This window comes from Oncorhynchus tshawytscha, linkage group LG12 (assembly GCF_018296145.1).
Source record: "Oncorhynchus tshawytscha isolate Ot180627B linkage group LG12, Otsh_v2.0, whole genome shotgun sequence".
Classification (NCBI taxonomy): domain Eukaryota; kingdom Metazoa; phylum Chordata; class Actinopteri; order Salmoniformes; family Salmonidae; genus Oncorhynchus; species Oncorhynchus tshawytscha.
In genome coordinates, this window is record NC_056440.1 from 54730834 (window position 1) to 54744817 (window position 13984).

The 13984-nt window shown below is 40.4% G+C and overlaps 1 protein-coding gene across 10 annotated transcripts in view; it reads left to right on the top strand.

Annotated features, from left to right (window-relative positions):
• LOC112263469 (cyclic nucleotide-gated cation channel beta-1-like) overlaps positions 1-13984 on the top strand; it is a 76346-nt gene that overhangs the window by 24921 nt on the left and 37441 nt on the right. For all 10 annotated transcript variants that reach the window (XM_042330757.1, XM_042330762.1, XM_042330759.1 and 7 more), the window contains 6 exons: positions 2490-2514; positions 2655-2736; positions 2914-3008; positions 3217-3259; positions 6593-6662; positions 7006-7024. In XM_042330757.1, the coding sequence (XP_042186691.1) occupies positions 2490-2514; positions 2655-2736; positions 2914-3008; positions 3217-3259; positions 6593-6662; positions 7006-7024 (334 nt within the window). The remainder of the gene's footprint in view (positions 1-2489; positions 2515-2654; positions 2737-2913; positions 3009-3216; positions 3260-6592; positions 6663-7005; positions 7025-13984) is intronic.

Genomic DNA, 13984 nt, shown 5'->3' on the forward strand with positions numbered 1-13984 from the left:
GAGGACGAGAGTATGGAGAACAAATAAAACATTATATTTGAAAAGCACTCACACTCCCCCTACTGTATTACCTCACACTGGACCTCCCCATTCACTGAACCTTCTTCTAGCCAAGGATAATGGCAACAATAGAGATTAAACAAGATATACGAAAAGCAAACGTTTTTTCATAACTATCGGCAAGCTATATGTGAATCGTAATAATCAAGCTAACCAGATAATTTTCGCCTGTTAATCTAACTCAAACTAATGTTATGCAAGGTAACTTAGATGTGAAATCTTTGTGGCTATCTAGCTAGCGAACAGTAGTAGCTCGCCAGTTGCCGTTAGCCCTATTGATTTACTATGGGCTTGCAATCTACTTACACTACAGTGGGTATTGTAGGCAGGTAATGCCAAAATTAACACAGTATGTACTTATTAATGTATCAAGATAAAATATTGTAGTAAGGCAACATATGAGATGTGAATGGGCAACATTTCATTCTAAAGTCGGGGTATATTTTCTCTCGCTTCAGCTCAAATAATGGACACCATTGATTTCAAGTTTTGCGCAGTTTTTTCTCACATGGTTCCGTCATATTTCTACGCATACTTTCTGTTGAAGCTTGCATCGATGCATCCTTCAAAATATGTACAAATGGAGTACTCGTCCGAGAAGTGCCCTCCGTGCTCCATTTCGCGTACTTTTGATTTGGACTCATACTCCAATATGCGGAGCACGGTAGTATGCATTTTGAGAAACATATTTCTAACCCTGTAGCTGTTCAGGTCCAGAGTTGTGTATATGTGCAGGTTCCTGCTGTGGCTTGTACAGTATGTGAGAAGGCCTTTTAAGACATGAAGAGCATCCCCTGTCTAAGAGAAAGTTGCAATTGTATGACAAAACGCACAAACCTACAGTGCCTTCAGAAAGTACACACACTCCTTGACTTTTTCCACATTTTGTTGTGTTACAGCCTGAATTTTAAATAGATTTGGTGTCACTGGACTACACACACAATACCCCATAATGTCAAAGTGGAATTATTTTTTAGAAATATTTACAAATGAATACAAAATGAAAGCTGAAATGTCTTGAGTCAATACATATTCATCCCCTTTGTTATGGCATGTCTAAATATGTTCAGGAGTAAACATTTGCTGAACAAGTCACATAATAAGATGCATGGACTCACTGTGTGCAATAGTAGTGTTTAACATGATTTTTGAATGACTACCTTATCTCTGTACCCCACAGATACAATTATCTGTAAGGTCCCTCAGTCAGGCAATGAATTTCAAACACAGATTCAACCACAAAGACCAGGGAGGTTTTCCAATGCTTAGCAAAGAAGGGCACCTATTGGTAGATGGGTAAAAATAGAAAAAGAAGACATTGAATATCCCTTTGAGCATGGTGAAGTTATTCATTACACTTTGGATGGTGTATCAATTTACCCAGTCCCTACAAAGATACAGGCGTCCTTCCTAACTCAGTTGCCGGAGAGGAAGTAAATCGCTCAGCAATTTCACCATGAGTCCAATGATGACTTAAAAGAAAGTTGAATGGCTGTGATAGGAGAAAACTGAGGATACATCAACAATTTTGTAGTTACTCCACAATACTAACCTAAATGACAGAGTGAAAAGAAGGAAGCCTGTACATAATACAAATATTTCAAAACGTGAAATAAGACACTAAAGTAATAAAAATAAAAAAAAGTGGCAAAGAAATTCACTTTATTTCCTGAATACAAAGAGTTATGTTTGGGCCAAATCCAACACATTACTGAGAACCACTCTTCATATTTTCAAGCATGGTGGTGGCTGCATCATGTTATGGGTATGCTTGTCATCAGCAAGGACTAGGGAGTTTTTTGGGATAAAAAGACACAGATTAGAGCTAAGCACTGGAAAAATCCTAGAGGAAAACCATGTTCAGTCTGCTTTCCAACAGACACTGGGAAACAAATTCACCTTTCAGCAGGACAATAAACAAAAACACAAGGCCAAATATACGCTAGAGCTGCTTACCAAGACGACATTGAATGTTCTTGAGTGGGCCTAGTTAGTTTTGACTTAAATCTGCATGAGAATCTATGGAAAGAAAATGGCTGTCTAGCAAAGATCAACAACCAACTTGACAGAGCTTGAATAATTTTCAAATGTTGCACAATCCAGGTGCGCAAAGCTCTTAGACTAAAAAAACCTACCGCTGTAATCGCTGCCAAAAGTGACATGTATTAACTTTCTGTAATATTTTCTTCCATAAATGTCTAGAAACATGTTTTCACTTTGTTATTATGTGGTATTGTTTGTAGATGGGTAAAAAAACATATATTTAATAAATGTTTTATTCAGGCTGTAACACAACAAAATGTGGAATAATTCAAGGGTTATGAAGACTTTCTGAATGTACACAAACTACATACGACTCATTACAATGCTTATCTGTTATTGTTGAGTATTGACAGATGTTCTGTGAATGTTTGTTTGTTTCACTTCAGGTGCATGCTATCCAAGATGTCCCAGGTGAGAGCTAACAACATATTTCTTCTGTGGGTAGAAGTACTAGCATGATGATAATCATGACATTGCGTGTGGTTCTATTGATGATTTTGGGGTGGGGGTGATGATGATGATGATGATGATGATCAACTCCTTATCTCTAGATGCAGAGCCTCTTCCTCATATTCCTGTGGTGGAGGTTATGTCAGATGAAGAGCCTCAAGAAGAGAAGGGAATCCCACCCAGGTGTGTGTGTGTGTGTGTGTGTGTGTGTGTGTGTGTGTGTGTGTGTGTGTGTGTGTGTGTGTGTGTGTGTGCATGAATGCCTCTCTCCTTCAATCTCTATCTTCTACCCAATTTGTTGTCTCCAATGACATTCTAATGTGTGTTTTTGTGCCTGTGTGTGGTGTGTTCTGTTCTCAGGGTGTATGAGTGGATCAAACAGGGTTTTGAGAAGGTGGTTCCACAGCCAGCTGACAACAAAGACGTCTCAGCGAAGGCCGCCTGCCCACAGAAAGGTTATCTTCTAACACGCAGAGATCCTCATATTTATTATAGGGATGCTTGGGGGTGCTGAGCAATAGGTTACTCTATATTGGTTCCACAGCCTATCACCAATCTTATATCTTGTTCTGAGGCTAGAAACCTCATGCACCAGCAAGCCTATATACATTTATTTTTTTACATTTGTTGCATATTTATGAGCTGTTGGTTCTGCCCTTGCAGTGACCTCTAAATCTCCGGAAGCTGAAGAGGAGGCCAAAGCAAAGTGAGTCTCACAGACGTTTACGCTTTGTATTTACACTACAAGCTCATTGATACATTTGATACACAAATATGTACTTATTCATGTAAATATTACAGATTGTACAGAGGTTGTAAAGGGAACTATTTGAACATTTTTCTGCAATCTCTATAACGCTGTTGTATTGTTATGTACAGTGGCAAGAAAAGGTATGTGAACCTTTTGGAAATACCTGGATTTCTGCATAATTTGGTCATAGAATTTGATCTGATCTTCATCTAAGTCACAACAATAGACAAACACAGTCTGCTTAAACTATTAACACACAAGCAATTATCTGTTTTCATGTCTTTATTGAACACACTGTGTAAATATTCTCAGTGTCCGGGTTTGGAAAAGTATGTGAACCCTTGGATTTAATAACAGGTTGACCTACCTTTTGGCAGCAATAACCTCAATCAAATGTTTTCTGTAGTTGCGGATCAGACCTGCACAATGGTCAGGAGGAATTTTGGACCATTCCTCTTTACAAAACTGTTTCAGTTCAGCAATATTCTTAGGATGTCTGGTGTGAACTGCTCTCTTGAGTTCATGCCACATCATCTCAATCAGTTTGAGGTCAGGACTATGACTGGGCCACTCCAGAAGGCGCATTTTCTTCTGTTGAAGCCATTCCGTTGTTGATTTACTTCTATGTTTTAGGTCAGTATCCTGTTGCGTCACCCAAGCTCTGTTGAAATTCAATTCTCCTGCAAAATGTCTTGATATACTTGGGAATTCATTTTTCCGGTAATGATAGCAAGCTGTCCAGGCCCTGAGGCAGCAAAGCAGCTCCAAACCATGATGCTTCCTCCACCATACTTTACAGTTGGGATGAGGTTTTGATGTTGGTGTGCTGTGCCTTTTTTTCTCAACATATAGTGTTGTGTGTTCCTTCCAAACAACTCAACTGTAGTTTCATCTGTCCACAGACTATTTTGCCAGTAGCACTGTGGAACATCCAGGTGCAATTTGGCAAACTTCATACTTGTAGCAATGTTTTTCTTGGACAGCAGTGGTTTCTTCTGTGGTGTCCTCCCATGAACACCATTCTTGTTTAGTGCAACTGGGTCCTGGACTTCCTGACGGGCCACCCCCAGGTGGTGAGGGTAGGTAACAACATCTCCACCCCGCTGATCCTCAACACTGGGGCCCCACAAGGGTGCGTTCTCCGCCCTCTCCTGTAATCCCTGTTCACCCATGACTGCGTGGCCGTGCACGCATCCAACTCAAGGGGCCCTCAGAGTGTGGTGTCAGGAAAATAACGCCACACTCAATGTCAACAAAACAAAGGAAATTATCGTGGACTTCAGGAAACAGCAGAGGGAGCAGCCCCCTATCCACATTGACAGGACAGTAGTGGAGAAGGTGGAACGTTTTAAGTTCCTCGGCGTACACATCACAGACAAACTGAAATGTTCCACCCACACAGACAACGTGGTGAAGAAGGTGCAGCAGCGCCTCTTCAACCTCAGGAGGCTAAAGAAATTTGGCTTGTCACCAAAAACATTAAAACTTTTACAGATGCACAATCGAGAGCATCCTGTCGGGCAGTATCACTGGCTGGAACGGCAACTGCTCCACCCACAACCATAAGGCTCTCCAGAGGGTAGTGAGGTCTGCACAACGCATCACCGGGGGCGAACTACCTGCCCTCCAGGACACCTACAGCACCCGATGTCACAGGAAGGCCAAAAAGATCATCAAGGACAACAACCACCCGAGCCACTGCCTGTTCACCCCGCTATCATCCAGAAGGCGAGGTCAGAACAGGTGCATCAAAGCGGGGCCCGAGAGACTGAAAAACAGCTTCTATCTCAAGGCCATCGGACTGTTAATCAGCCATCACTAACTTTGAGTGGCTGCTGCCAACACACTGACTCATCTCTAGCAACTTTAATAATGAAAACAATTGATGTAATAAAGTTATCACTAGCCACTAAACAATGCTACTTTATATAATGTTTACATACCCTAGATTGCTCATCTCATATGTATATACTGTACTCTATACCCTATGCTGTTTGGCCATCGCTCATTCATATATTTTTATGTACATATTCTTATTCATTCCTTTACACTTGTGTGTGAATAAGCTAGTTGCTGTGAAATTGTTATGTTAGATTACTTGTTAGATATTACTGCATGGTCGGAACTAGAAGCACAAGCATTTCGCTACACTCGCATTAACATCTGCTAACCATGTGTATGTGACAAATTTAAAAAAATATTTAGATTTTATGTATCGTAGACTCGTCAACAGAAATGTTAGCATGTTCCAGAGATTTCTGTAAGTCTTTAGCTCGCACTCTAGGATTCTTCTTAACCTCATTGAGCATTCTGTGCTGTGCTCTTGCAGTTATCTTTGCAAGATGGCCACTCCTAGGGAGAGTAGCAACGGTGCTGAACTTTCTCAATTTATAGACAATTTGTCTTACCGTGGACTGATGAACATCAAGGCTTTTAAAGATACTTTTGTAACCCTTTCCAGCTTTATGCAAGTCAACAATTCTTAATCTTAGGTCTTCTGAGATCTCTTTTGTTTGAGGCATGGCTCACATCAGGCAATGCTTCTTGTGAATAGCAAACTCAAATTTTGTGAGTGTTGCAAGGCAGCTCTAACCAACATCTCCAATCTCGTCTCATTGATTGGACTCCAGATTAGCGGACTCCTGACTCCAATTAGCTTTTGGAGAATTCATTAGCCTAGGGGTTCACATACTATTTCTAACCTACACTGTGAATGTTTAAATGATGTGTTCAATATAGACACGAAAAATATAATAATTTGTGTGTTAGTTTGAGCACACTGTTTGTCTATTGTTGTGACTTAGATGAAGATCAGATCAAATTTGATGACCAATTTATGCAGAAGTCTAGGTAATTCCAAAGGGTTCACATACTTTTTCTTGCCACTGTATCTGTTGTCATGACAGTGAGGAGGAGAAACAGCCCAAGTAGGTGACAAAATGGCTGCAGCTTATAATTAACAGGAAATGCCATGCTTATGACAACGATTAAGGCAGCCCCAATACCTCTCTGATTGAGAGGGTTAAATGGGTTAAATACAGAAGACACATTTCAGTAGAATGCATTCAGTTGTGCAACTGACTAAGTATCCCCTTTCCCTTCCCAGTGGTCTGACACATTCTCTACGCTGCTATAACATGGGAACGGCTTGCAAATACATTCATGACGCTGTTTTAACATAGTAATAGCCCTGAAATGTGCTATACTCGTAAAGCATGATAGCAGCTGTTAAACATGCTATATGATGTAGACAGTCCATTTTCTGACATCTCTGTTCTCCTTCTACAGTGTGGTGGGCTGGATTGTTCAGGGCTTCGGTCGTATGTTACCTCAGCCTGTCCTGACTCCAAGTGGATCGGTGAGTGACTAACCTCCTAATAGCACAAGACAACACACCCGGACAGTATTCATTAAGGCACACTGTAGCAAAACACTTTGCATGGTAAAGCACATTTCTTATCGGATAAGTTCAGGTAGTCCTTCCTTGTTTCAGTAAATGTTCTTCTGTTTGGTGCAATGACTGAACAATACCCTGGTTTTGGGTTAGAGATAAGGCTGGGGGAGTTCTTTATAATCAAATTTTCATTGTTATTCAAAGTTGTTCTTAAACTTCAACTGAACAGGACATTAACTGAAAGAGGACGTAGGTAAATGGGATCTGAAGTCTAACATATTTTGTTTTGTGTCTCCCCCTATGACAGGAGAACGCTGTTCAGAACAGTAAGTAAAGCTGGCCTCCTGACTTTCTCATACACATACCGCATCTCACAGATCATGAAACTCAAAATGGTGTTCGAAAAACAACATTATAGTCATATAAAATCCAAAACAGTGTACAAAGAAGTCTGAACTTCCAATAGACAACAGACAGGCAGGACAACAGAGAGTACAACCAGACATTGGCACTGCTCCTTTGAGTCTGATATCAGCTGTGGACACACTTCAGTGACCTGAGTTATGCTCTGAGGTAGTTTGATTGATTGATCAGTATAGTGGGCTGGTGATTTGCAGGTTCATTGATTGGTTGATTGGTTAATTACAAGGTGTACTGATTGGTTGATTATGGCTAGTGTCCATGATGAGGCAGACTCTAACTGGGCTCCTCTTCTCATTCTGTTTCAGGGGGGAAGGTGCGCTGAGAGCCCCTTAAACAAAAGGAGAAGGAAGACTGGGAAAAAGTCGCTCACAAAAACATATACACACACATAGAAGAGGAGACTAAACCACAGGCACACACTGATGATTGGAGCGAGACAGGCAGTTCAACAGACAGGCAAAAAAGACGGAAGAATGAATAAATGGACACACACTTAGCAGAGGAGGCTGGTGGGAGCAGCTATAGGAGGACAGGCTGACTGTAATGGCTGGAATTATATAAATGAAATGGAGTCATACATGTAGTTTCCATGTGTTTAAACTTAACGTAGCAGGCGTAACAGAAACGCCTGAGAATATCCGGTTTTCAGCGGAAAAGGAACCTAAGTCGGAAGATGGTTGTATCCCTGAAAACCAAATGCATCCAGTTGTTGGCAACTCCGCTAAGGGAAATAAAGAAAATAGAGTAGCACACTCTATATAAATTCCTGTAATTTAATGGGTAAATCACCAACGTTTCGGCATCCCTGTGCCTTCTTCAGGGTAATGTCACGAACGCTTGAACCAGGTTATGTAGACCAACAGTGCAATTAGTGCAACCAATGACAATAGTGAGGGTTGTGTCATAATTATTTATTTGATTACAATGAATTGAGTGAAACTGTAAAAAAAAGAAAGAAAAAAAAGAAGTGTTTCTAGCATATTAGATATATTAGGCTATTGTTATCCTATGGAAACGTAATTAAATATTGTACATAATATTAACATCAACATACTTTATTGTTTAATTCAATTTCACATACATATTTAAAATATATAAAGTCAATATTCAGACCACTAGGGGTCAATGTTTTCAGAAAGGATATCCAGTAAGCCTTCCTTAGTAGTAGTAGGATCTCAATGTTACCTCCTTCTTGGTAGAGCAACATGCTCAATGCCTGTGTATTTGAGGGAGGACGTGGGACCTGATGACTCTGATCACTGAACAACTGAAAAAGGATATTACAGAGATCGCAAACCTCCATTGAAAATTCACAGCAACGTCTATGAGATGAGCTTAATGACCCTATCAAACTGAATGAATCTCATTTAAGAGTAACGCTGACCTTCAGACCAAGATTACGACCGAACTGAGGGAGAGGAAAATCAAGAAGTATAAACGTGATTTGGAAGAACAACGGACGAATATACCTCTGGCGAGATCCTGAGCACAAGAAACCACAAAGCAGGAAAAGACAAGCCGATGACAGACGCAGAGGTCCTCTGTCAGACCAACTATCCACAGACAGCGCTAACTCTGGCTCCTCTAACAACTGTGAGCGTTTTTCTCAAAAGAGGACGGGGACACCAGGGACAACGTTGAGAACATCCCCCTCAGCATGTAAGAGGGTTCGACACATACGTAGAGGGAAGAAGAAATCCACTACCACCCCGCGACATCTATCAATTGAGATCCAAGACGGGCCCCCAGTCCAACAGGAGCTAAATGTATTCAACTTATCAAGTAAGACCCTGACATCAGCTCACCTTAGTGTAATCAATAAGGGGTTATCATTTGTACCCACTACATACATTAATGACTTTGACGTTTTTCTGTAATCTGAGATTCTTTGTCATCCTCAGTGAGATGAAAACATAGGTCTACCATGTTAATCAATAGACCTGCCCTACTGCGAGTCAAGCAGGAGATGGAGCCATCAACACAGCTGAGGGACCTGAGAACTCTGAGAGAACTACATTTAGAGCTAAAAGTTCATTTTTACCTCCCCCCAAACGCAATGCCTCCATAGACACCTTCTGCAGGATTGTTGAAAATTATGTAGGTGACCTACTGAAAGACAAACAGAAACACAAATCCTATGATAACCTGAGTAGTGATGAGAGAATGGGTCATAAGGACTTACAGACAGATCCTTCGATTATCATTAAAAAAAAGTGGCAAAGGAGGAGGAATTTGTATACGAAACAAATGTGACTATATGAATGAATGTCGCCGATGACTATCTAAAGGTTACTTTATCGCAAACTGAATCATGACCCTACCTTAGAATTCCAGCATAATATCTCATCCTCAGTGGAAAGCCGTTTGGAATCAGGACAAATCCCCCCCAAAATAATGGGAATTTCTATGTGTGAAAACTTTTTATACCGTTGCTAAATTGCACAAACAAGTGTCTCCTCCCCCAGGTAGACCCATTGTAGCAGCAGTCGACTCTGTGACGTCCAACATTTCTACGTTTGTGGACCACCACATTAAACCGATGGTTGAAAATCTCCCATCTTATGTCAAAGACACTACTCACATGATCTCATTGATAAAGGGCTTAGGAAGGATACCAGAGAGCACCCTGCTGGCCACTCTTGATGTGGAGAGCTTGTACACTAACATCCCACACACTGGAGACTTGCAGGCACTGCACCACTTCCTTCAGCAGAGAGACTACCCTTTCTACATCATCTTTGAGTCAGAATTTTTCCTTCAAATTCAGGGTGTAGCCAATGGCTCCCACTTTGCCCCCAACTATGCAAACCTGTGTGTGGGATAACTTGAGGTAGCACTCATTTTCATAACAGAGACACTAGTCACTTTCTAAAATCATCCTATGGAAGAGATACATAGATGATGTCTTTGTACTCTGGGAAGGAAGTCAGCAGGAGCTAAATGAAATCCAAACTCTACTAAATGAGAGCTCTGAATACCTCAAATACACCATGCAGACTGATGAGAGAAAAATAAACTACCTGGATTTATGAATCATCAAAGAGAATGATGCATTACACGCGGACTTATACACAAAGCCCACAGACCGCGATACCCTGCTATGTGCGAATACTATGCATCCCCTTCCCCTCAAGAATGGTCTACAATATAGCCAGTTATGCAGGGTTAAACGAATCTGTGGCCACCAGACAGATTTTGACAACAATACAACAAAAATGACAGACACATTCAAAATGAGAGGCTACAAGGACAAAACTCTTGATGCTGCAATGATCTCAAAAACCAAGAGAGGAATATGTAAAAACTCAACCAAAGAAGAAAAACAATGCCACAGTCTTTTGCACCGAGTACACCAAGTATTTGTAGAAAATGAAAGCAATCCCGAAAAAGCACTGGAATATTCTGCAATCTCATCACCTGTTCATGTGGGAAAGCCTACATAGGACAAGCAAAAAGATAATTTAAACAATGCATAGCTGAACACAGTAGCTCAATCAGGTGTACGAACATTGACTATCCAGTAGCAGTTCACTTTGTTGAAGCCAACCAGGTTGCGATCTCTGTAGTCAGAGTCATCAGGTCCTATGTCCTCCCTCAAATACTCAGGCATTGAGCATGTTGCTCTACAAAAGAGAGGAAGTAACATCGAGATCCTACAACTGCAAAGGGAGGCTTACTGGAAACCCTATCTAAAAACATTGACCCCTAGTGGTCTGAATATTGACTTTGATCTCAGACCCTTCTTATGAACTCTTCGTTTGGGCTCCATAGTGGCGCAGCAGTCTAAGGCACTGCATCTCAGTGCAAGATCAGTCACTGCAGTCCCTAGTGTGGATCCAGGCTGGGAGTCCCATAGGGCGGCGCACAGTTGGTCTGGGGTAGGCCGTCATTGTAAATAAGAATTTGTTCTTAACTGACTTGCCTGGTTAAATTTAAAAAAATGTAATTGAAATGAACAACTCTCTCTTTTATGAACAAGTCTTATAAATGGACATCAGCTTATCAGCGTACACCCAATATGTTCCCCCTGTTGATGATGCTTATTATGGTTGAACCAAAAGATGACATGTAACAAAATGTTTTAATGAAATAGGGAACAATGAAATATATATGTGAAATTGAATTAAACAATAATGTATGTTGATGTTAATAATATGTACAATATTTAATTATGTTTCCATATGATAACAATAGCCTAATATATTCCTAATGCTACAGTTGAAGTCAGAAGTTTACATACACTTAGGTTGGAGTCATTAAAACTAGTTTTTCAACCACTCCACAAATTTCTTGTTAACAAACTATAGTTTTGGCAAGTCGGTTAGGACATCTACGTTGTGCGTGCCACAAGTACCTTTTCCAACAATTGTTTACAGACAGATTATTTCACTTATAATTCACTGTATCACAATTCCAGTGGGTCAGAAGTTTACATACACTAATTTGACTGTACATTAAACATCTTGGAAAATTCCAGAAAATTGGCTTCAGTAGCTTCTGATAGGCTAATTGACATAATTTGAGTCAATTGGAGGTGTACCTGTGGATGTATTTCAAGGCCTACCTTCAAAATTTGCTTGACATCACGGAAAAATCAAAAGAAATCAGCCAAAAACATTGTAGACCTCCAAGTCTGGTTCATTCTTGGGAGCAATTTCCAAATGCCTGAAGGTACCACGTTCATCTGTACAAACAATAGTACGCAAGTATAAACACCATGGACCACGCAGCCGTCATACCGCTCAAGAAGAAGACGCGTTCTGTCTCCTAGAGATGAACGTACTTTGGTACGAAGTGCAAATCAATCCCAGAACAACAGCAAAGGACCTTGTGAAGATTCTGAAGGAAACAGGTTCAAACGTATCTATATCCACAGTAAAACGAGACCTATATCGACATAACATGAAAGGCCGCTCACCAAGGAATAAGCCACTGCTCCAAAACCTCCATAAAAAAGCCAGACTATGGTTTGCAACTGTACATGGGGACAAAGATTTTACTTTTTGGAGAAATGTACTCTGGTCTGATGAAACAAAAATAAAACTGTTTGGCCATAATGACCATCGTTATGTTTGGAGGAAAAAGGGGGATGCTTGCAAGCCGAAGAACACCATCCCAACCGTGAAGCACGGGGGTGGCAGCATCATGTCGTGGGGGTGCTTTGCTGCAGGAGGGACTGGTGCACTTCCCAAAATAGACGGCATCATGAGGAGTAAAAATTATGTGGATTTATTGAAGCAACATCTCAAGGCATCAGTCAGGTCGCAAATGGGTCTTCCAAATGGACAATTACCCCAAGCATACTTCCAAAGTTGTGGCAAAATGGCTTAAGGACAACAAAGTCAACCTATTGGAGTGGCCATCACAAAGCCCTGACCTCAATCCCATAGAAAATTTGTGTTGGCAGAACTGAAAAAGCATGTGCGAGCAAGGAGGCCTACAAACATGGCTCAGCTACACCAGCTCTGTCAGGAGGAATGGGCCAAAATTCACCTAACTTATTGTGGGACGATTGTGGAAGGCTACCCGAACCGTTTGACCCAGGTTAAAGAATTTAAAGGCAATGCTACCAAATACTAATTGAGTGTATGTAAACTTCTGACCCACTGGGGATGTGATGAAAGAAATAAAAGCTGAAATAAATCATTCTCTCTACTATTATTCTGACATTTCACATTCTTAAAATAAAGTGGTGATCCTAACTGACCTAATACAGGGAATATTTACTTGGTTTAAATGTCAGGAATTGTGAAAAACTGAGTTTAAATGTATTTGGCCGAGGTGTATGTAAACTTCCTCCGACTTCAACTGTATATGCTTTAACAGTTTCACTCAATGCATTAAACTAAATCATTATGACACTGGTCATTGATTGCACTTTTTTCTACATAACCTGGTTCAAGCATTCATGACATTACCCTGAAGAAGGCACAGTTATGCCGAAATGTTGGTGATTTACCCATTAAATGACTGGGAGTTTATATATAGAGTGGGCAACTCTCTTGATTTTTTTATAGCTTATAGCGTTTTCGCCGTTAGTCAGCACCTCAACAAAAAATCATTTTCTCTGGGTGCCATAGGTTTGATATGTTTGATATCGTTCAATTTATTCCATTCCAGTCATTACAATGAGTCCATCCTCCTAAAGCTTCTCCCACCAGCCTCATCTGACACACACATAGCTAGAAATAGTCAATGGCTCTGTAAACCAATAGAGCTTTCAGTTCTTGCGCAGCTATAACACATAATGCACTTTCACCCTCTCCTTCCCACAAACGATTGAGCCAATGATAAGAGATTCTGAATGAAATTACTAATTAGGTTTAAGAACCCATAAACCAGGAGAATTAGCTTAGCATGGGAGTGAATATAGTCTAATTTACAAAGGCTGTGTTTACACAGGTGTCTCAATTTTGATCTTATGTCAATTATTTGATTATTATGTCAATTATTTGATCTTATGTCAATTATAATTATTATATCTGACATATATGATCTTTCCCCCCACAGCAACAAAAAAAAAACACATGGAATCTAACTTTTAAGTTCTGATTTATTCCACATCCGTGTGTGACTCAATTCTGATACGATTCTGATGCTCCATATGCGACCTCGTGTGGTTGCTCAGATCGAATAATTATTTTTGCTCTGAAAGGTTGTTGTTTTTTACATGAAAAAAAAATAGAAAATTAGCATTTCATATGTGTGCTATTTCAGAGGTCACATGAGTATAAATGTGCAAATTTGTCCCATATAAAACTGGGTGTGAACAGCCAGGAAAAAAATGGTTGAATATGAAACAAACATCTGAATTGGGTTGCTAGGATGGCTGTGTAAACATAGGCGTGATCATGCTATGATCA